Source organism: Neomonachus schauinslandi, chromosome 1 (genome assembly GCF_002201575.2).
Source record: "Neomonachus schauinslandi chromosome 1, ASM220157v2, whole genome shotgun sequence".
In the NCBI taxonomy this organism is placed as follows: domain Eukaryota; kingdom Metazoa; phylum Chordata; class Mammalia; order Carnivora; family Phocidae; genus Neomonachus; species Neomonachus schauinslandi.
The window spans coordinates 192,056,579-192,081,093 of NC_058403.1; the positions used below are offsets into that span (position 1 = coordinate 192,056,579).

Consider the following 24,515-nt stretch of genomic DNA (forward strand, 5'->3'; position numbering starts at 1 on the left):
AGGGCTGCTCATGGACCATTCATGGACTTTGTGACCTCCCCCCAACTCCTGTGTTAAAACTGCTGTTCTTTACCCCTGTGGGTGGGCACAGACTGAAAAAGAGGCAGCCCACGGTAAAGAGAAATAACCCAGGGTGTCAAGACTCAAGTCTTACCGGTGACACATACCCCTGTTCTGTGAATTCTCTGTGGCTCCGTTTCCTCCTTTTCATTCATGCCATCAAAAGTGTTCTGATCAAGGACTCCCAGACCCCAGGGATCCCATCAGGTGCTGTGTAACTATGTTGAACGGTCTTATAAAGCCCAGATAATACTGATAGATACCACCTATTGAGCTTTTACGATGGGCCAGACACAGGTTTTAAAACCCTCAAAATAAGGCACCATTATTAACCCTATTTTACAAGTGGAGAAACTGAGGCACAAAGTTAAGAAACCTGCCTATAGTCACACGGTCTCTCTGTCCCTTAAGCCCACGCTGTTAGTTTTGCTTCCCAAATCAGGAGAGAAAGCATTTGGACAAATTTAAAGCATTAATATAACAATTGTATAGCATGAATACAAAAATAATGTATTGTTATTTCTGGATTTTTTTTTTTTTAATGGAAGAAAAGGTTTTAAACTTGACCATGCAACAGTCTTAGGTTTTAACTTTCTGGCAGGCTCTCCTACAGGCTCTAGGTTCTGCGAACTGGGGCTGACAGGAAGGTGGTTTCTTGCCATAAGAGGAAAGGGGGTTTTGTGCCTTTTCAACAGACTGTGGGGTTAGAATACAGCACCGTGAGACCAGAACAGTCTAGAAATGTCACTTTTCCATTGGAGGTTTGAGAAGGGGAGCAACTTGCCCCAAACCCTATTGTAAGTCAGTGGCACCGCTGCCCCAGGGGCCAGCTTACAAGACAAGATGGCCGAGGTACCCAGAGCAGAGACAGAATGATGGGGGCGTGACAAAACTCTCAGTCCCCACCAGGCCAGGAAGGGCAAGATCGACAATGCTGCTCAGAGCTGGCCAAATAGCCCTCGATTTTGCCACTACCTGGATTATAGCAATGAGCATCTGGAGAAATGAAAATGTCCTGGCCGAGGAATATTCCCAAACAACTTTGGGTGTGCCCATATGTTAGCATATTATGTAGTCAGTAAAAAAAATCACATGTGCCAATGTTCAACTTAACAGCGTCAAGGGAGAGCAAATTAAAACCTCAATGAAATGTCTTTATTTCTCCCTATCGGATGCAAGTGTGATAATGCAGCGGACGTTAAAGCAGCTTTTACCACAGTGGGGTTGATAAAAATAAAGGTCAAACCTCTTCAAGCTGGAAATAGTTTTCTGGGAATGGTGATCAGCTCCCCGGTCTCTCTGGGAAGCACCCTCCTTCTCCTGGGTCCTGTGTTATCCAGGTCAGATGTGCTTCCCCAGAGCTCCTGGTGAGTCTGTCTCTCTCGCCTGCACCCCAGAGCTGCAACAGCTTCCCTGACCCTTCAAAGCACCCACATTACAAGCTGGTGGTCACGCTTCTGGTTCCATAGTGAGCCTACAGCTCTTCCTCCTGTGTTAGAGCTCATTAAGGAAGCTCTCCCCCAGAGATTCACTGATCGCCTTGGGTTTTATGCGTAAGTATATAATGACAGCTCGTTCTGCTAATGGTGGCTTGCTCTCCACATCAGAACATGAGCCTCACCTTTCCTGGTGCACAGGCAGCATGCACTTCCAGGCCCCCAAGGCCATGCCATCTGGGCCAAGCCAAGAGATTAAAGGGAAAGGGAGAAGCAGGAGATTAACAGGTCTGTCATTCCCAAGCAAGCGTTTAACCAGAGTATGAAAACAGACTCGGGCACAGAGTATCTGTATGACAAAATCAAAATCCTCTCAATCTCTCTGTCCGGGGAAGGGGGGGGTAGTGGCCGGGGGGTGACTGTGTTTGGTTTGGCGACCCAGGGCTCAAGCACGAGCTGCAGAGACACAGGAGTAGGTGTAAAGAAGAACAAATTAATTGAGCACAGTTCTCAGAACTTTACCCCAGGAGAAGAGGTATATGGGGCTTTAGAAAGAAAAGACTCGAAGAAAATTTTCCACAGAACCATTGCGGGTAAGGAGAACTGTGAGTTGACTGGAGAGCAGTAGAAAAGGCTCACACTGCAACCTAAGGGGTTTCAGGTGGCCCAGAGGCAGAATCTGATGGGCTGGCATCTACAGCGCCACCCCATGGCGAGCATTTGTTTAGCAGCTGGCTGCAAGGACTCCCCATCTCTGCGGCACCCCTCAGGGAGAACACTATGGAAACACCGTGAGGGCACTGATGCAGAGTCTTTAAGGACTCTTGGACTCAAGAGCTCTTTCTAAGGCATAACAAAGTGGCCAAGAGCTTTGGGGCCAGGCAGCCTGGGCTGGAATTCACACGGTGTGCCCGTGGACCAATCTGTTCTCTGCCTCAGTTTCCTTACTGCAAAATGAGGATGGCAATAACACTGACTTTGTAAAACTGTTGTGTAGAATCAACATGTTCATCCACATATAGCACTTGGAACAGTGTTGGCATATAGGAAGGGCTCAGTACGTCAGATAATTATTATCTATATTCATTTTTTCTCTTCATTGAAATAATCATGTTCACTGTGGAAAGCTTGGGAAAGACTAAGAGGTAACAGGAGTAAGAAAAATGTCATCCTTAAGTCTTTCAACCATCTGTGGGAATTTATAACCAAAGGATAAACTCCATTTTAAAAGATATATTTTTTTCCTTCCCAGAGGTGACCAACACTGGTGATTCAGGCAGGGCTATAGATGTTTCAGGGTCCCTTCTTGGCTTATGGGTCCCCAAAGATCTGTCTTACTCATTGTATTTTGATGTGATGCCTAAGTCGCCTGGAGCCTGGGCCAGACGTCCTGCTCATCCACCTCTAAACGGTTTCTAATTTTTCTTCCTCTTTTTAAGATTCTAATTTTAGCCAGTCTATTTTGCACATGTTTTAATAGTATATGTGACCTCACATCTTTTTTGGAAGGACACAGGGTCTATGTTGTAAATACCGTCATTATATTCAACAAGAGCCGAGTTGCCAAGAGAAGTAGGATGCTCCTTCCAAGAAGTTCTCTGCAGCTGGGCAGGCTCAAGCTGCTTCCTCCTTAGTGGGCTCTACTTCATGGTCTTTCCCAGATCTTAACCAAAAGCCTGCCCTCTGCCACTTACAGGCAAACCCCAGTGGTGGACATATGGGCATGTAGGATCACATGTCAATGTTACAAAGCTTCTCTGTATTGGTTCCAGGATTCTCCAGTCAACGGAGTGCAAATCTGTAGGAGAGAAATGGTGACCCGGGTTTTCCCAAATGTGTTGGTGGGGTACACAAAATGTGCTTTGAGTGTATCATGTTCCTCAAGGAAGTAAGACAAGAGACCCAAATCAGAGAGACCACGAGAGACCAGTTTGAGCAGAGTAAGAGCACTGAACTTGTAGGAGATGTGGGAACTTTGAAGGTGGACACTAAAAACCCCTGGGAGTCGGATGAAGGTGAAGAACATGTAAGAGGCTGGGAATCCGATGCTCTGCAGCTCCGATGAGAAAAGAAGATAGGGCAAGGAAGCCACGATTAATAAAAGGAGATATCAGCTCCTTGAAAATTAACTGGAGTGCAGGTGATGACTAGAGTGAGCCAAGTAATAAATCTCTTCCAGTAACATGATGTGAGGACTCTGAAGTGAGAACGAGCATAAAGCAGTTTGCTTCCCATGTTGATCCAAATGGATGGGACGAAGTGGGGGAAGCATGTTGACAACAAGGTTCCAGCCTTCTGGGAAATGAAACAAAAAGGCCCAGTGAAGTCAAAATAAAGCAAGTGATAAAGTGAAGATGGAAGAAAAAGGAAAACAGTGGAACACGCCCTTCAAACACTCACGAGACAATTTAGCAGCTGCAAGTCCATGGGACATTCATTCATGAGCAGGTTACCTGAGGATTAGTGCTGATGAGAATAGTAGAAAGAATAGCCACCGCTCACAGACACTCCCCATTTCCACACAATGGCGTACATACGTTTTCATCTTTCAGCATATTAACACATTTAAGATTCACAACAGCTCTCTGATGTAGGTACTCTTATCATCATACTCATTTTACTGGGGGAAAAAAAAAGGACAAAAACCAAAATCGAGGCACAGAAAGGATAATTGTGTGCTTGAGACCAACAGCCAGCAGATTGCCACGGTGGGATTCGAACCCAGGCGGGCTAATGCCCGGGGTTTTCCCCTCACGACCGCGCTAGCCTGCTTCTTGGTAAAAGCAGGAGGAAAGGGGAGAGCGTGGACATTGGGCGCAGTACAACCTAAAGACCCTGATGACCATGTTTAAAGAACAAGATGTAAAACCCTACGAGGTCATTGAGCTGACCCAGTATCAGGCCACCAGCAGGTAGGGGGAAAAGAGGACAGGTGAGGAAGTTGTTTTTTAGCAAACAGTAGGTATTTTGTCTGAACTTGAGTTTCCAGAGTCCTAATACAGATGAAGGAAATCAGCTACACTTCTAAGATATGCCTCTTGCATTTTATAGGCCAGGAAGAAAATCCGAGATTTACGCTAGCTGAGACGTCCAGGGAGCAGAGGACACGGAGAGAAGATAATGACAGCAAGAGAACCCAGCTGGGGAGTCCAAATGGTTCCCCTCAACAACTCTTTGGAAAGCAGGACAGACTGAGGGACGGAAACATGGCTATCTCCATGGTGAAACTGAAGACAGGCCCCTGGACACGTCAGGGAGGGTGTGGGCAGAGAGCCGTGGACGTGGCTCGGACGCCCCACTGAGAAAGTCAAGAGCAAGGATCCAGGCAGGAACTCACAGGAAGTGACAATTTAATTAAGGACAGTTTGCCTACATTCACACAAAGGCAGCCATGTTGAACAAATCTATTTATTGAGGAAATAACAAGGAGACGGACGGGGTTAAGTCATGGCCATAAGGAAGGCTTTTGATACAGTGCTGAAGGCTGAGTTGGTGCGGGAAATAAATGTGTGAGCTCTTGTGGTGTGGCCGCAAGGGGGACGGCTGGGAAGGCCCAGGAAATGGACTGCCCACCATGCAGAAGGGAGGCAGGGCTGCTCAGTCCTGGGCGGCTCCCCGAAAGCAAGGGCTGTGCCCAGGGCATCCTGACTTGACGGAGGGCAGAGCCTTCTGCTGCCCAGCCAGGCTCAGTCCAGGCTCCCCTGAGGGTGGCAGGTCCCATAAACTGCACCGAGCAAGAGTCTGGATGAATCCACAGCAGAAGGGACCAGAGCCTGTCAGGGGATGGTTTCAGCCGAATGCGCCAAGCAGGCAGGCGGCTGGCCTAGCTGCAACCGTTCCAGCCAGCAGAAGACTTATAAAATTCCAGTGCCCTAAAAAGAGCCCATTGTCTTCATGTCCCTCTGGTGGCCAGGTGTCCTCTGGGGGGGCCTCTCGGCCAGCTCCCCGGGTGGCCTCCAGGTACAGAAGTGGGTACTGTGGAGCTCCCTCCTCACCAGGCTTGAAAACCAGTCACTTACCACATCATCCCGGTCTTCCCACTCCACCTCAGAGAGGTCAACGCTACTGTAGTTAGGTTTCCTTCGCTTCTTTCCTTCTTCGTACTGGTAGCGAGAGGGAGATAAAGAAAGAGGGGAAAAAAAAAAATTTCCATGAGATCATCAGCCAGGGCAGCGTTTATCTTCCCAAGCCCTGTTTCTTGGATGGGGACTGAGTGGAGGGACATTGGAGAGAAGCCCAGTAGGGCACAGTCCGAGGGACTGTAATGGCAGGAAAGCTCAGGCCATGTGCTCCGAGCTGGGGAAATAACAAGCCGACGCTCCTTGAAATGAATTTACCTACTGGACTCGTTGCCTCCAAATCCACCAGAAGCAAAGCAAAGATTTCCCCCTGCCCAGATGGCACCCATGTGGAATAGGGGAGATCCTTCCCTACTCCAAAGTTTTAAAAAAGCCACCACTTTGTGACACAGGAAAGGGCTTTTTACGGTCTCCCAAAAATCTAGTCCTACCCCTTTGTCTTACAGTTCTCCCACCCCGACCTCCAGTCTCAAACCGGCCCTGTGCTCCTTGGTGAGGAAGCAAAAGCACTTGTCTCCACAGTAGCACTCGACATCCTGGTAACATCGTGTGGACTTGCTCTCACACAGGCCGTAGCAGGACTGAGCTAAGTGCGGCCTCTCTACCCGGGGTGGATGTGGGTATTGGGAGTCACCACCAGATTTAATGGCCATGAGGGCATTTCTCTGGAAAACCTCACGAGTGTCTTAAGAACAGGGGGAGTGGTTTTCGTTTTTTCCTCCTAAATCACTGGTGTTAGTCACCCTGCAACCCTACCATTTTATCTGCTGGCCGGTCGTGTGTCTGGATGTTCCTGTGTCTCAGGGCCTTTGATGATGGTGGTCGGGATGTTTATAATGTAGGAAAGTCTGCCCTCTACTGCGGGCTAAAGATAAGCAACCCCTTTACCGGTTCATAAGATATGGCCAATGGCATATTGGAAAAAATACCTATGTATGTATAGTTTTGTTGTTTTTTTCTTTTTTGTCCCTAAGTTGGTCATCTTTGGATGGAATTGGTAAGATTCAAAATGGGATGCAGCATCACTGTGTTTTCAGACCCCCCCCCCCCGCCCCCAAACAACAGGTAACCATTGTGGACACTGCTTGGTTCCTGGAGACAGGTGCTAAAGGCAATTCACAGATGTTCAAGGTCAGTTTTAGGACATCGGATCCACTGTAGACGAAGAGGAGGGGAAGCGGCTCCCTGAGAGGCCGCTTTTTACGACAGCAGATTTGCAGTTGGGTCCCATTATGGAAACTTTGTGTGTTCATGGAAGCTCAGGCCCTTGCGAGATCCAGGCGGGAGCTGAGTGGGAGGAACAGGAACGGGGTGGGTGGGGTTGTCACCCATGTGTCACAGTGAGGAGGTGTGGTGGGGAAGGGGGCGCATGATGCTAACAAGACTCGACATGTCCCTTTGAGGACGTACAGTCAGCCACTCTTGGACCTCTGTTAACTGTCTAACAGCCCCCAAGTTCCATTTTGGTAAGAACCATCCCCGAGAGCCACTAGGTGCCCCAGAAGCTCACACAGCCCAGCTTCTGAGCAAAAGGCAGAGCTTTCTCAATATTTTGGGCGGCATAATGCTAGTTCTAAACTGTTTGTTTGTGAGAAGTACTTCCTTTGGTCATTTCAAAATGCTCCTTTATTTATTTATTCAAATACATTTATCAGACGCCTCGTAAGGACCAGGTACTAAAGATATCAATAAAGCCAAGTAAGCAGTCTTTCTTTCTTTTCCAAGGACTTGCTTGCAGTTTATCACCCTTAATTTTGCCTTTCGAAGGTCAGTTCATTGCCCACCATACATACAGGAAAAGAGGCTGTCACAAGTTAAATAATGGGTAAAAGGACACTTTAGATAAGATCACATAGCCAGTGTGGGGCAGGACACCCCCACCCACCACCAGCCCCTGACCAAATTTTCATGGCTGAGACTCATGTTATTTCAAACACTCCTAAAGAAATTCAAAAACACCCCCGAGGTCCCGAGCACCAAATGTTCCCTTATCCTCAGAAAATGTCCATTTGTCTTTGTGAGAGTGGTTCTGCCACTTACTGGGCCTGTGATCCTGAGCAGGGGGCCCAGTTGCTCCATCCTCCCCTTTTCTCAGTTGTAAAATAGGAAAAACAATAGTACCTCCCTGGCAATGGTAGGTTGAGATAATTAACTAGATACTGTATGTAAACGGACAAACACAATCCTGGCACAGAATAAAGCCTTAATATATAGCTAGCATGATTCCTGAGAGCCATGACCTTGCTAGCCAAGACACAGGCTCATTGTATACAGTTGGCTAATATGTCATTTCCTCGAAATGAAGGAGACCCATTCAGTGATTCAGCAGGTCACTGTTCTATAAACCATAGGAGATGTTTGTTGAAGATGTCTGTGTCAGACAGTCACATTCATATACCTCCTCCTGGTGTATATATCTTATGCACCAAGACGGGGACTATAGCTCAGCTGGGACTCAAGACTGTCCCAGCAGAAAAATTCATACCTGTGCTAAAGGACCCAAGTGCTTTTAGATGGTACTTGGCAATTCTGTAATCCACAGAGAACCCTTGACTTCTGACCATTCCCAGATGTCTTTCTTCATTTTTTTTTTCTTATAACCACTCAAGAAATTCAATACATTGCGCTTTTGATAGTCAGGAAACCTGGAGGGTTTAGAGTATGAAGAAGCATTCACAGTGGGCTGGTCCACAAACCAGGGAGTCTAAATAATTTCATTTCATTGGAGGAAACAGGCAGGGCTGGGGATACCTGCTCCAGAACTCTATTGTAGGAATGCCCCTCTACAACGTCTGCTTAACCAAGTATGTGAAACTGGTCTAAAACACTTGCCATTTGGGTTTTTATTAATGGGTGAGCTCCTTTAGAGTGTAAGTAGTAACATAGCAGAGTGATTATTTTGAATGAGGGTAGGAAAAGTCAGTGGCTGTTGCATAAAATAAAACAGACTGAGGGTGAGGAGTGAACTCCAGCATAATGACCCTAGATCCACCTTTATCTTTTCTCCAGTGAAGAGAGCATATGGGAAGGCTAGAGAGTAGACTTCCACAAGGAAGACGCTTGTGCCATGCAGTGCCCCCACTCATCCCCCACATTTTCCAGGGCAATCGCCTTGCTTTCCTGCAGGGAAGCCCTTGGGCCCCCTTCTCAGTAAATATAGTTCTCATGAAAGCAAGACCACCCTGGGTCAGAGATAGGCAAGTGACCTGAGCATTTGAGGAGACCCACATCTCTCCAGGACGCAGAGACTGGTTCAGAGCTGGGGATGTAACCCACGCCAAACCAAATGAGCTTCCGCCTGGCATGCTTTCCTGGGTTTATCCAGATAAAGGAGCTGTGCATCTGCTAGCACCATTAAGGTGGTAGGATGTGAACATGAGCTCCTCATAACTATCTCTGCTTCTGCTTAGAGAGAGCCTTCCTGAGAATGAAGCCAATGCAGAGAAAGCAGAGAAAAGGCAGGAGAGAGTCCTGAAAACACAGTGTGTGTGCCTGGATCAAGCTGTGACTAAAATCTTTATGCCCTTGGATGTTTCAGGTACCAACTACATTCTCTCCACATCACCCCTTTCCCTTCTTAAAGATTTTTTTTTTTTTTAAGCTGGCTTGGGTTTCAAGCACAAGTAGTCATTGGAGTTCTGACTTGTATATATTTAACGCCTTTATTATTTCTCCTTATAAATGAACCACTTTTAAAGTACATTTTAAGTGAAGTGTTCCTAACAGTTATTTAGGAGCATGTGACCTGCAAAATATCTCACTGTTACTCAAGATAGACTACTGTGTGTGAGTGCGGCTGATCCCCTATCCTTACTTTCCCCCCCGAGAGGACAGATGTGAAGCCACAGTGTAAGAGTGACAGAAACAGAAGCAAATCTCTGACTCCCAGGCCAGCGGTCCCCTGTCCCTCCGGATTCAGCCTCTGACACATCCTGGATCCACCAGCCCCACTCCCTCTTTCCCTGCGTGAGGCTCTCGTTACTGGGGCTGAGGCATCGGATACGGCATTTGTTAGTATATCTATAAACTGTAACTTCCTTTGAAAACGTGATTAACGAATTGCGAATGGTTTCCAAAGGTTTATAAACAGATACTTTGAGAGCCACGGGTAGGTTTGTAGTTTTTGGTGCCTGCTTTATGAAAAAAATATGTGGGGGAGAATTTAATAAGGAAAGATATTCCGTGCTATGAAATACTTTGAGGTGGAGTTTCAAATAAAGGCCAGATGTGGTGAACGCACAAACCAGCCTGTGGCCTAGGAGGATGGGACAAGATGGGCATCCATCTGAGGAGCAAGCTGGAGCCCTTGGGGGGCACGCCTTCCTCGCCTGAACCCACCAGCTGGTGTTTCATTGTCTGCATGCAGGCACTCTTTGGTGTTACCTACAGACCAACTTTGGAAGCATAATGGGAGAGGCTAAGGTGATGGCCACGTTCATGTTGGTTTGAAAAAAAACAAAAATGCCTTTGCTTTTCCTGTGTTTTTTTGGGAGGGGCCAGAAGAAATCAGCTACATACATCCATGCAGCCTCTGGGAAACAAATATCGTGTATGCTAATAATTGATAAATTGTACGTGCCGCTCCATGCTGCCAAAAGGAAGGAAGGAGTTGGGGGTGGGAGGCCCACAACTGGAGAGGAAGAAACCTTGCCCAGAGCTAATGCCATCTGGTGCAGGGGTGTGGCCAAGGGCGGGGAGCCAGCCATTGTCTGGGCGGATGTTCTCTCCCAAGGCAGGCAGAGTCCTCAGCTGGCGAACACCTTTGCCACCTCCCCCGAGGCCTGCGTCTCCTCTCGTCCCAGGGACTGAAGTGGTCCTTTTGGGAGAAGTAAAGGAGACACATCTTCTCTCCTCCACGCACAAGAGAGCACGGACTAACGGCTACCGGGCACTTCATTCCCTCTCTCCTGCCTCCATCCATTCCCTCATTTGCTCCTGTACTCACCCACATCCCCCCAAATACATTTATCAGGCCCTGGGCCAGGCCCAGGTGAGTCATCAGGAAAGCATGGAGAAGCTGTCTGAGAAGGGTCATCTCCTGCACTCAAGGTGTAGGTCATGACCCACCACTCGCCAATCAGGGCGGTTAGAAGAGCAGGTAGCAGCTAGGGTGCCAGAATCACACACAGGCTGTGTGTTCCACGGCTGGCGTGCATTTCTCTGAGCCCTGTGCTACTCGTCTATAGGATGGGATAATAGCATTCAGCTCACAGGGCTGGCATGAGAAGCAAACAGGTACATAGTGGAGCATGGAGTGTGTCCTGACAGTCTTGGGAAACGCCCACTCAGCCAGCACCAGTAAATGTCATTACTGATTCAGATGTGGCAGCCCCCGCCTCCCCCTAGAGAGGAGGCTCATGGGATAAAATGTTTCTTTGCAGTATGGTTGTTCAGTAATATTTCTATTCTTTAAAAGAGGCAGTTCAACCCGGCGTGGTGGTCCATTCTTCTCAAGGTCAAAGGGAAAGTCTCAAACAGGACATGGTCCCAAGGCCAGCTGGCCAGGTGGGCCTGAGACAGGGCAACAGTCTCTTCCCTTAGAATTTGCAAATCAAGGTCTCTGGCTGTCATGCAATGTCCAGCTGCAGAGGAGGTGGCCCTAGGGAAGGGGAGTCTCAGCAGAGACTCAGTGGAAGCAGAGTATCAGCCACTTCTCTCCTGGCGACAGTCCAAATGGTTTAAGCTTTTGCTGTTTTTTTAAGATTACCCCCCACCCCCTCCCCCCGATTTTCCAGGTAACAACTGCTCATTGCAGAAAATTTGGAAAATACTTTAAAGTGCAAGAATGGAAAACAAAATATCGCCCTCCCTATCACAATACAGGCAACACAGGGATCACCACCCACGGTTCTGCTAGCTGGCCCAAAGGTAAGTCCTTCGAAGCAGTTACTGTTTTCAGTTTTCTAAGTTCATTGTTTCTCCCACAAGGAATTTATAAAATGTAGCAAACAATCTGTTCTGCTTTCTAAGTGACTGCCTTTAGCAAACCAAACCAAACCAAAACAAAACAAAAACACAAAGTTTTCTGTCGGCCAGCTTCCCCCTCACCTCCTATCATTCTTTAGGAAGAGTGAATGCTCTTCTTCCAGGCACGGTACTAAACACTGTGCATACCTCCTTGGAGGGATAACTGCCTCACAGATGGGCATATGCGGAGTCCGGGGATGCAGGCCACGTGGCAGCGGATGCAGGCCACGTGGCAGCATAGCTAATCGACAGTGGGACTGTGATTCAAGCCCATCTTTGCCCCTTGGCTCAGCCTCCGGTCCTCACCACCCTGTGCACTGCCTCCCTGGAGGGGGTCTCAGCTCAGATGGCGACCACCCACAGGGCTGCACACAGCAGGCCTATTAACGGGTGCAGAACCACGGCGGAAGCCGACGCCCACCAGCCATCCTTGCCTCCATTTGACTCATTCGGGCTGCCTCGAAACTGGCCTTCGTAGGCCGGGGATGCAAGAGTCAGTTTCAGATTGAGAACAACTACAGTGCACTGAGTGTATACTTGGAGGGAGCACGGTGCCACATACCCAGGACACACAACACAAGGCCCATTAGCCAACATCTGACTCAGAGCCTCAGACAAGCCTGGTAGCATCTGATGGTACCAGGGTAGCTGGGATTGCCACCCGAATCGTGCTGGCCCTTTGGTGGTATGACGCCATGGGGCTCAGACCTTGCTAGGTAAGCTAGATGACAGGATGGCAGAGACAAGGCCAGTGGTGGGGGAGGAGGGGGTGATCCCGATGAGTCTATACGTGGAGATGAAATCCTTTGTGTTCATGGGAAGATGAGAAGCCCAGATACACCGGAGGGAAGCAGGGCCGTGAGGGTGTGTCCCAAAGCAGCCGGAAGGTGGGAGAGAGGCAACAGGGCATGTCCAGACAACAAGGCTTTTCCTTTTTCCACCAGGTACCGTGCTCTTATTAATTAATGTTTTTAAGTGTCTCAAAGATGAAAAGTTCTCCGTGCTCTCTTAGTGTGATTACAAAATCCTTTTGATGGCTATAAAACTAAAACAGCTTTGGTATTTAAAAAAAAAAAAAAAAACAATTAAGAGGCTGCTTTGAAAACCCAAATGACCTTTATCTTAATCGGTGTCCTCTGAGTCGAGGTGAGTCACCAACGTGGTGTGTGGGGAGGAAGTGGCCCAGCTCTGCCAGTGGTTTTGGACCTTCAGTGCGGCTTCTCCATGGCAGCTGGCCTTAAATTCCCATTCTCAGAAAGCCCATCTGTCTTGTCATAGCCAGCGAGTCATCAAAATGAAAATGGGGCTGAGTGGCTCGGGCGGGAGGAGCTTTCGTGCCAGCAAAGGGCCTGGGAAGCGGGGATGCTGACCCAGAGAGGGGAGCGCCCTCTGCAGGCCCCTAGTCAGGTGAAGGGCCCATGCGAGGGAAATACCAGCCCGCAGCAGAGAAGGCAGAACACGGATGCCGCCTGCGAGGGAAAGATGCCCCTGGGTGCCTAGAAGACAGCCCCTCTGATAGGTTAGAACACTCCGGACAAAACCGCACTATAGTTTTCTGGGCAAAACTTAGATGCAGAACAGCCTTCAGAATGAATTTCAGGGGCGCCTGGCTGGCTCAGTTGGTTTAGCATCTGACTCTTGATTTCAGCTCAGGTCAGACGATATTAGGGTTGTAAGATCGAGCCCTGCGTCTGGCTCCTGCTGGGCGTCGAGTCTGCCTGGGATTCTCTCTCTCCCTCTCCCTCTGCCCACCCCCCCGCCCCCACTGCTTGCTCACCCTCTAGTGCTCTCTCTCTCTCAAAAAAAGAAAAGGGGGGCACCTGGGTGGCTCAGTCAGTAAGTGCCTGCCTTTGGCTCAGGTCATGATCCCAGGGTCCTGGGATCGAGCCCCATATCGGGCTCCCTGCTCAGTGGGAAGCCTGCTTCTCCCTCTCCCACTCCCCTTGCTTATGTTCCCTCTCTCACTGTGTCTCTCTCTGTCAAATAAATAAATAAAATCTTAAAAAAAAAAAAAAAAACGAATGAATTTCAAAGTTCCAAAGAGAGTTGCACCAAGTTCTTGAGCCCACACTGCCACATTCCAAAGCAGATTTCATACAAAGGTTGGAGATACCTGAGTCATTAGGAAATAACATCTAGGATAACAAGAGGACCTCTATAAGTTGAAAGTATGCTTGTGACATTTGACAAAGCAATTTTTGTGCATTTATAGAACTTTAGTTGGCATTATTCCCTCGAGCAAGAGACTCTTGGGATTGAAATGTGTCAGGCTGTTTTGAACATGCACTATAATTGGGCACCACAAGGTGATTCCAATTTTGGAACTGCCAAGACAATGAATTTTCTTACTCACTCAAGTGAGATCAGAAGATAGCATCAACCAACAGTGCAATGAGACATGTTTCCCGTCCAGTGGAGCTGCAGCTGACCGCCCACATGGAGTGAGCTCTCTGCTGGGGGTTTCCTCCTGGGGCCAGTGACACCAGCCTTCCTGGCCTGTCACCCCCGTTCCTAGTGCCTCTCCTGGCTCAGTCCCCGGGAGAAGTACTCCAGTCTTACTGGCTCCCCTTGGAGGGATGGTGCTTGGAACGGAGAGACCTCTCTCCACGTCCAGGTTTCTGTGCTAACTGGCCGGAAGGGCAGGAAGCGGGCAACGAATTTGGAAGTGAAGGAAAGAGAGAGAGGAAGAAAAGAGGGAAAGGAATCCCTCCTTCCAAGCCAGTTACCACTACTCCTGACTCTGGTTTTTGCTTGTAATGGTATTAACCTACATCAGATGGCTGAGCCTTCCTCAAACATGTCTGAGTGTGTGTGTGTGTGTGACTTTATCTAGGGTGATGCTTGGTATGATATCTTTATTTTGTTTCTCTTTTTCTGCTAAAAATTTTCAAGATACTTGTGAAGGAGGAGAAGACATAAAGGGATCCACCTCTGTGCCCACGTCGTCCATGAATGTTTCTCTGATCTTCCCTGGGGTGGCCCTTGTTCTGCACCGCCCCGAGGACATAGGGTTTTGCAGCATCAACATGCCTGTGACCATCTTTCTCACCCATCTGCTCTCTGCCCTGGCATATCAGACCACCAAACTGAATAGGTTCTCACCCATCGCTGCTCTGTCCAGCCCACCGGACTGGTGACGCAGCAAAATATTTAGGTTTCACTCTTTTCTTTTCTTTTTTTTTTTTTTTTTTTGCAGGTGATTCTGAAATATACTAATCTGTCTTTAAAAAAAAATTTGGGATGCATGCTGGTCTGAATAAACCCAAGAGACCTGTGATGTCACTCATGACTCATAGGAAAACTAAAGGTCCCCTGCAAGGCTGACTCAGTCCTCTGGGTCTTGTATTTGTCTGTGATCATGAAGATGTGGGCAGAGGCTGGAGAGGCAAGCAGCCAGAGAAAGAGGCCAGTGGGCTAGGCAAGGCAACCAGGGCTCATCAAACTACCACGTCCATAGCTTCTATCTTTTATGTGTCTCTTGAAATTGAGTCACATCTCTCCATCCCTCTTGCCACCAACTTAGTTTTAGCCACCATGATACCCTCCCTCCCCTTGATAAGGGTGAGCGTCTCCTAAGCCTCCCTGCATGGACTCCACCCCTGCAATCCACTGTCCAGGGTCCAGCCAGGGGGATTCTTCTGCAACCAAAATCACCACTTGGCCTGGAATCCTCATGACTCCCCACGCCCTCTAGGTTGATGTCCAACGTTCCAGAATGCCACAGTGCCCATCAGTATGCCTCTGCCTGTGGCTCTGACCTCCCTCTCACCACTTCCCGACTCTCTCTGTATTGCTCCCCAGCTAGATCCAGTGGGCTGCTAACAATATTATTACCATCCTTGACTTCAGGTCCCTGCATCCTTCTACCACTCCACTGTTTCCAGCACTCTTCACCCCAACTCAAAGTCCATTGGCTCCTCAGGACCCAGAGGAGGCATCAGCTCCTCTGGGAAGTCTGCTGCCAAGTTCAGAGTTGGTTCAGGTCCTTCCTATGTTCTCCTGAGCCTCCTGTGGTCTCTCCATCTCCACACCCATCACAGCATACTGCAAATTCATTACTTACTTGCCTACATCTCCCACTAGGTCCCAAGATCTTCGGGAAAGAGGCTATTTCTCATTCAGCATTGAACCTGCCAGTGTCCAGGAGAGTGCCTGGCAAGAATGGGTTCACTATGAATAGTTGAATATTTGAATGAGTAAACAGAGTAAGTAAATGAACACATTAGGATCTATATTCACTCCATGAGCACGTGTATAGCACACATTATGTGCCTGGCCAGTTCTAGACTTTGTGTGAACATGAACTCATTGTATGCTCAGAACAATCCCCTCCAGGAGGCACTATTTTTGCACTCATTTATCAGCTCAGGAAACTGAGGCTGGAGAGGTTGAGTGACTTGTCCAAGGCCACACAGCTGACGGGGGAGGCTGAGGCGACCCTAGTCTCAGAGACTGCTCTGGCCCACGGACTAACATATCCTGGTGGCCCCAAGGCTGCTGCTGGGTATCTGCCTGCAATGTGTCCCATGAAGGCATCAGGAAGGGATGACAGCAAGGTGACCTGGGATCCCAGTCAGCCAGCTCCTTGCCATTCCACACTGAGCAGAGCTGAGCCTCAGATGATTAACTCTCAAAGGAATCTTTCCATTAAATGTACACAAACGTACTGTTTCTATCTGTATTTGAGCCTGGATGAACGAGGCTCCACATAAGGGGCGTCCCAGCCATAGGACTCCCAATCCTGCCGCAATGGCAGGAGTCCAGTAAATGCCTTCACCTGCCCCACTTCCTCCCAAACCCTCTTCCTGGAATGTAGCTAGAAACTTAGACACTCCAGGAGAGGCTTTTTGGGAGAAGCAGGCATTTGGGTCCTTGGGCTTTTGATTTAATTTGGAGTGTGTGTGTGTGTGCATGTGTGTGTGTGTGTGTGTCTTCCTTCTAGATGATGTTCTAGACTTGCCTCTGGCAAAGTGCAACCGGAGATCTGCCTAGGGTGAACTTTGTCTGTCAGACTTTGGTTCTGGAGTCATTGGGTCCAATTGGGAGAAGCTGCTGTGGCTATGATAAGTACCCCTGACTTGCTCCTCAGGGGGTCTCTGCCCTTCCAGGGAGAGACAGGCCCAGAAAGCCTCACACTGCAAATGGGAACCGAGAGCCTCCTGGGTAGAGGTTGGCAGGTCAGCCAATCACTTGGGATTTCTGGCCCTCACCAGCCGCGTGAGTGCTCCTCCCTGCAAAATCCCCAGCTACAGGCTAGAGAGATGCCAGCTATTGGGTGGCCTTCTACCAGGTCATCACCTACTGGGGGAGAGGGGCTCACTGAGACAAGAACAGGGGCAGACCCCATCCCAAGGAGAAAGGGGCAGGGAGGCTGAGGAGGACTTGCAGCCAAAGCCCTGCCTGGCTGAGCCAAGCTACTTTCTTGTCTCCATAATCCGAGTGTATTAGTGCTCCCCTCGGCCCCGCAAACCCCCACAGAGAATGCAGAAGTAGCACCTGGGAAGCCCGTTCAGAAATACACGTGCCCGCCGCATGGTTATAAAAGTTGAGCGAGGAGCGGAGAGGTTCAGGCACCTCCTTGGCAAAGCGCAATGGTCAGCCCAGCGGGGCAGTGGGCATAATTAAATTACCATGCCCAAGAGCCCATGGTGTCAACCTTTTTATTTGCATTCTTTGGGTCTTATCATTTAGGATTATGTAAAAATGACAGCTGGTTATAATTATTTGGAGGTTGGAGCTGGAATAATTAAAACCATCTGCCTTTATCTTACCGCTACCAAACTTAACCCCGAGAGGATGGGTCTACTGAACTTCAAAGAGGGAAGCAAGAAATAAAAGAAAACTCCGCACATTACTAACAAATTTCTTGTGATTCATTTAAATGTATAACCAGTTATTCCAACAGCCTTCAAACCTTTAATTATCTTTTAAATATATATAATTTGGGACTGCTAATTAGATAGCGATTTAATGCTCTCATGGGGATTCAGATGCACTGTCTTTCTAAAATGTAAACTCCCAGAGGAATAATCATTGGCATTCAAATGATTGAATTCTTCAGTTATTCAAATGAGTGTGGGCATTTTCACTGTTGGAATCATTTGAATATTCTGCTGTCAGCCCCAGCTGTAGGGTTTACAGGCCTCCTCAACCAAGCGCGGGTAAGGCTAGGCTTTCTCTCTGTCCAAGTCCAGCCCTCTGGAGAGAAACCAGCCCGGCTCCTGGGGAAAGCCTCGCAACACTCAAACAGCTCAGTTAAGTCTCCTCTGAGATACAGATGGTTCTGTTTTCCTATTTTAAGGAGGAGCAAACTTTCCTGGAATTTACAGTTATGAAAGCTTTAATGCTTGCTTTGCAGGCCTTCTCCATGCTGGTCTGCCTGCTATTGTCTGGGCAGTTAACATTTTAATTAATAACTCCCTCCCTGAAACAGGGCTGCTGCAGATGGAGGAGGTGAGGGCTTCGCTCTGCCTTCGGCTTCCACTTCCTGTGTATTCCTACCCCCGTGGAGATGGTCCTTTAAATTATATAAAGATGTGCATCACATGCAGAAAAGCAATTGATCAATGGATGACACTGGGCAATGATAGAAGCCAGCTCTCCTATCTCAGACTCACAATATGGCTAGGGTTTGCATTCCTGAGCCAGGGCTAGTAGCTAGCAGCTGAGGCTCATTTCCCCCAGGAGGGGAAGGAGGTGCAGACAAATCTATAGGAATTTTTAAGAGATCATTATTCAACACATTGCATGTAATTACATTTTGATGAGCTTTTTATTGCTAATTCATCATCCAAGATGGGACACTCTAGATATGAAATTAATCTAGTAAAACAAAGGTCAGAGTGTGTCCAGTGTAAAGAAAGCCTTTGTCCTCATCAAATCCTTTTGTCAAACAATAAAGCGGCAGAGGATGTTATCTCTAAACGAAATTTCCTTAAAATGCCTACCCTTGATTATGAACGGCACAGAGCCCATGCTCCCTGGTACTTCTAAGTACAAATGTGGATTCTCCAAGTTGGCTGGTGTGATGTGCATTCACGTGCAGGGGCCTGAAATAGAAGGGACATTTGATGGATGGCATCATGTTAATGCAAAGGGCGGTGTGGGTGCACACAAAACTGCATCTGAAGCTCTAGGCTACAGCATATCGATTTTTGCAGAGAGGTATCAGTCCACTGGTGTCCCGGCTTGAGTTCTCTCTGAAGCAGTCCCAGAGACCAGGATTCAAGGGCAAGGTATTCACCTGGGAGGGGTTCCCCGGAAATGCCTGTAGGGACATGGCAAAGTGACTCAGAGATGGAGACAGGCAGGCAGCCCACACAAGGTGCGTCATCAAGCACCACAGCGCCGCAGGCAACCGGAGCCCAGTCCCACCGCAGGGCTCTGGGAACCACCGCTGAGGAGGCACCTGGATATACCTGGCCTGAGAGGTGGGAGTGCTCACCAGTCTTTGGTGAAGGGAGGCTAATTCCCTGCCACCTCTGGCCTGCTGTGTGCCTCAGAGGAGTGTACCGCAGAAGCCAGGGAAAGTCTTCAGCCAGGTGCTGGTATGTGTGGAAAATGGCAGGGACCGAGGGGACATGGGCAGAGTGCGTCAAGTGCTTCACTAAGCTTCTTCCCAAGTAGGACCCCATCAACAGAACCTCTGGTCACCTCCCCTTGGGCTTTGGAAGTCTGTTCTAGATCTACCAAGAGGTTCCAGACACATGACATCCTAACATCCCACACCTCAGTGTCTTCACTTACACTGTTCCCTCAGCCTGAATGAGTCTCTGACATCTTTGCACGGTGATTTTTTTTTTTCCCTCCCTCAGGGCTCCTCTAAACATGCCATTCCCAGGAAGGGCTCTCCCTGACCATCCAGCTAAGGGACGTGCCTCTCCCTACTTTTTTGTTTTCTCAGACCTTGTTTCTTTTGGAGAGTTTATCCTAAATGTGTAGTGTTTTTTATTTATGTTTACTTAGGAGATTTAAAAATCTCCATGAGATTGTAAACAGGAAATGAAAGGGAATTATGTCTGTCTTGTCTTATCCCTAGATCTCTGGCATCTAATAGAGCACCTGGCACATGCCAAGAAGGGAAGGAGGGAAGGAGGCAGGGAGGGAGGCAGGGGAGCCAAGAAGGGAGGGAGGGAAGGAGGCAGGGGGGGAGGCAGGGGAGCCAAGAAGGGAGGGAGGGAAGGAGGCAGGGGGGGAGGCAGGGGAGCCAAGAAGGGAGGGAGGGAAGGAGGCAGGGAGGAGAGGTTCACCACATCAGCAGTGCAGGGAGCTAGTTATGCATCTGGCATCTGAAGGGCCCTTTGCTGTTCCCAGCTGTGCTGGCCTGGCTCACAAACTGGGAGCTCAAGCTTCTAGGCTGCACCCCAGCTCCCCACAGCCTCCTCCAGCCATCCCCTTCCACAGCAAGACACCAAGTCCTTTTATAAATTCTACTTCTTATCGGTATTCTCCCCCTGGTGCTTAATAATACAGCGTGTCATCAGTTTCCTAGATGTGAGTCTTCTCTCCCCACCTCCTTGCTACTCCATCTCTTCTGCTAGGTACCTCACCAGGCCATGGATATACACAGGTGAGCAAAACACAATCTGATCAGCATTCAGGTTGCTTGCCCTGCAGTGAGGGGCAGATGTGTCTAACTATACGTAGTGCAGAGGCCAAACTCAAAGGTCTATGCAAGAAGCCTGGTTGGATGGGGAGAGACCTCATTGGGAGGGAGGTGGGTGGAGGGGTGCAGACTGGGGTCCCTGAGAGCTGGGGTCAGAGCTATACCCAGCAGAGGCTCCCAGACTTGGGGATTTCACTGCTCTATCAGCCAGGCTGTAAGCAACAGGTATCGATTCTTAATCACTTGAGCAAAAGGGGAATTCACTAGAAGGGTATATGGAATCTCTCTGCTCCCAATGAATTGAGAGAGAACTACATACATGAATAAACAAGGAACAATAGGGGGTCTCTTGCTCTTCCTTCTCTTCCTTCCTCCTTCCCATTGCTTTCCTTCCATCCTTCCTCCTTCCTTCTTTCTTTCTTTTTTGGTAGAGTCAGGACTTAAGAAAAACAAACCTTCCGTCTACTCTTACCTTTGTATCAGTCAGGGCCCCAGCAGGAAGCACATGACATAGTCACGCTGGCTAATTAAGGAAGGTTTAATAAAGAGGTTATTGTAACAAGCAGTGTGGGCAGGCCGAGGGAAACTAGGAGAAATGGTGCACTCCCCTGCAGCCAGGAGCAGTGGGGACCTTTCTAGCACTCTGCCTGAAGGGACAGAGAGCCCCCAGAGAGAGAGAAAGCCACAAAGACGGGGAGGTTGATGTGACTTTAGATTGGGTGCAGCTGGTCCCGGGGGCACAGGGCTGAAGGTGCACTCCCACCCCACCGCCTCTACCTGTTGCCGGTGTCCCCCACTAGCCAAACCCCACCCAGGGCCCAGCACAGAAGAACCGCTGCTGAGTGCGGTCCGGGGCAGTGTTCCGGGGCAGAGAGCAGAGGGCAAGGGGCCAAGTGTCTGCAGGAGCTAAGGGAGGCTCTCCCCGCCAAACTGCACTCTGTCTGAGAACCTTATGACACTGCTTCACAGTTAAGGACCTCCTTTCAATAGAATGGGTATAACTTTCTGAAAAATGACCCGGAGCATGTCATTGTCCATCATCATCCTTTTTTTTTTTTTTTCCCCTTTCCCTGAAGACTGGCCCAAATTTGCTTTCTGCCCCATAGTCCTTGGCCGAGGCATGAGTCATTCCCTCTGGGATGGGCACCACCACGCAGGACACTTAAGAAGGCAAACCACGCAAAGACGCTCAGCCCAGAGCCTGAGTCCAGACCCGCTAAGTGACACTGCGCCGTTGCTGCCAGCCCCCCATCAGCTCAACCCCATCTACGCCCTGAGTGTCCAAGCACACACCTAGCACATGACTTGGGGACCCAGAGGCTGTTGAGTCGTTGAGGTTTGCAGAACGGAGGGGAGCTCCCACCCCGCAGAGATCCTGGCACCCCACGACCCTGCTTCATCCCCAGGCTCTGGAGGGGAAAGCGCTCCCTGCTCAGGGCTGCGCTGCTGGCACCCAAGTGTCCAGACCAGGGCCGGCAAACGGTGCCTTCAACAATTTCCCCAAGAGGAAGGCATGCAAGGCTCTGTCTCCTCTTTGGCCAAACGATGTATTTCAAAAAGAACAGGCTTGCTACACGGGGGCCACACAACCGTGTTTATTTTTCTCACAGAACACACTCCTCTGAGCAGATACACTTACGAGGCATCCCTTAATTCTTTCTTTGAAAACGAAACGGAATGGATTCAGACCAGGCCAAAGCTGGAGTCGCCCGGGCTTCGTTCTGAGAAGGTGCCTCAGGCAGGGACACCATCTGCGCGCGGACAGGGCGCACGGTGGTGCCCGGGCGCCACCTACTGGGGAGTCTCCTTCAGTTCATCAGCAGCCCGAGAGGCGGGAGAGAAGGAATTCCGCGCTTGGGAGAAAGGTTTGGAAGCGAAGTGAAACCCCCTGACAGGCTCCTGCATGGCTCCGAGACCAGAGCGAGAAGTCGTGTGTCTGGCCAGGGCTGAGGACAGCGGTCCTGGGGAGAGGGTTGGGCCCCTGCTGAGCGGGGAAAATATCCTCTAGGGTGGATGGGTGGATGGGTGGATGCGGTTGGGGAGAATGCCACCTCCTCTGGGAAGCCCTCCTGCATTTCAAGGGCATCTTTCCTCAAGAACAGCATTTACCTTAGCATTTAACTCCCACTGGGAGCCCCTAACTCTTCTTGGCCTCCCTCCCGCTGTCAGGGAAACTCCTGCTTTGTGCAGTGAGCTTCTGTGGGCAGAGACACCCCTTTACCTGCTTCTACGTCCCTATGAGCTAGCACAGTGCTTGACTCTAGGAACATCTGATGAATGCTTGCAGGCAAGCTGGAGGGCAGAGGGAGGGGCGGAAAGAGAGGAGGGACTGACCAATCACATGTAATTCAGTTTCTGTGCCTGATATAGGAAGGACTCAATGCACGTTTGATGAGTGAATGTGTGCACCTGCACTTCTCATTTATTGTGGGAAATTGGAACCCAGACATATAGTCATCAACATTGTTCAAACATCATCAAAATCATTCAACAAATATTTACTGACTCTCTTCTGTTCAGCAGCAAAATCCCAGGGACCATCAAGCGACAGGAGGGGAAAAGTTGAACACATCAACATTTCCGAAGAGCGATTAGTGATCCAAGGAAAGGATAGCAGGGGATGTGACAGGGTGGGGGAGGGGGTGGCTCCTTTGGTCCACGAGCAGGAGAGCCTCTCTGCAGGGCTGACATCTCCAGGAGGCACAGAAGATGAGAACAAGCCAGCCACCAGTGTGGTTGGGATGAGATTCCAGGTAGAGAGGAGAGCAGGAACAAGGATTCAGAGCAGGAAGGAGCTTGGGGGGGTTGGAGAAATGGACAAAAGGGCCAGCGTGTGGCCAGATCACAGGTGAGCACCGTGGGCAGCCCCGCAAGCTCAGGCAGAACAAGGAGGTCAAGCCAGATCTAGCAGGATGCTTGGGGCACAGCCAGGAGTTTGGGTTTCACACTAAATGCCCTGCCATCTGACTGACGTCTGTGAAAGCCCCCTCTGACCTGCAAAGTGAATAATGCCAGGGTGGGGGTGGGGGGCAGGGCAAACCCAGGTGCGCAGAGAGAATCAGAACGGGACTGCAGCCATCTGGGAGAGACATAAGAATAGTGGCCCTGACCAGGGCATAGAGACAGAGAGAGGTGGAAGGGCTCAGGCCACATTTTTCCAGCCAGATCCAATAGAACGTGAGGGGGGCAGGGAAAAGGCATGGGGAGGCCACGCCCACACCTGTGGACCAAGAAAGAACCCTTCTCATTTGCACTGAATAGGTGTGGATGAGCGGAAGAAATGAAGGGAAATGAACTGAGGTGTTTCCAGTGCAGGGATTACCAAAACAATAAAACCATGAGATGTGTGGGATGGAGGTAGCCCCTGCACAACCGAAGATCTGCACGATGGTCTAAAGATCGCATTTCAACTCCACATCAACGGTTTTGGCGATGATACAGAAGCTCTTCACATGGTCCATTGCTTGAGCTAAGTCAGTTGGATCTGGACAAGATTCTCATAGTGGCCCCAACTTCTAAGCTCCTTCCTATTTAAACGGTGTTTGATATGCACGGTCTACTTTGCATTTAGCATATATTCACATGTGCCTACGGGAATGTCCACTGAATTCCACAGGAGAGGACTCTAGCATAAGAATATATTTATTAGCACGTCTGCATGTTAACTCACATGTTCTATGATCTTCTGCAAGGGCTCATCTACAACCCATGTGCAATAGCAGAAGGACAAGGAAAAATGAACCGCCCAGATGTCCACAAGACCAAGGTGGCAGAATGAACATTTAGAGTGGGACGGTCAAGGAGTGCCCCACGGGAAAGGCTGGGGAGGTCAGACAGAACTCGGGCTGTGGAGAGCCAGTGGCTGGCACAGCAAAGCGGAATCTCAGAGAGCATGGAAAGGTTCTGTAATAGGTGGGAAGACAGCACACGTATCTGCACCATTTGGGCTCCTGCAAGACTGAACGTGAGTTTGGCAGAACAAAGACATGGTGTGGGTGTCTGAGTCTGATTTAGAAAACCTGACAGTTCGGGCTCACTCCAGGCGGCTAAGGCTTCCCACTCGCTGGCCTGGGCTGTGCATTTGGTTGAGGAAGGCTGCATGGCTTAGGAGTGAACTCACATGGCTGAAACCATGAGAGCCGCATGGCCAAACCCAGGAGCCCATCCGCTCTGGTCATCGACCTTATGCTCCTGGATTCCAAACAACTCCCGGCTTCCACTCTGCAGCCGGCGGGTGGGGGGGGGGGGGGAGGGGCGGGTTTTGAGACCACAAGGGAGGGCACTAACTAGCCACCCAGTGTTTGTACAGACTACCAGGACGGAAGAGCACCAGGAGATGCTGCTGGTGGTGGAGTCTGTTCCAACCCA

The 24,515-nt window shown here is 49.5% G+C and overlaps 1 protein-coding gene across 1 annotated transcript in view; it reads right to left on the bottom strand.

Annotated features, from left to right (window-relative positions):
• Positions 1 to 24,515, bottom strand: part of CACNA2D3 (calcium voltage-gated channel auxiliary subunit alpha2delta 3) — an 856,949-nt gene that overhangs the window by 179,567 nt on the left and 652,867 nt on the right. The window contains exon 18 of the mRNA XM_021694907.1: positions 5,516 to 5,599. Coding sequence (XP_021550582.1) covers positions 5,516 to 5,599 — 84 coding nt within the window. The remainder of the gene's footprint in view (positions 1 to 5,515; positions 5,600 to 24,515) is intronic.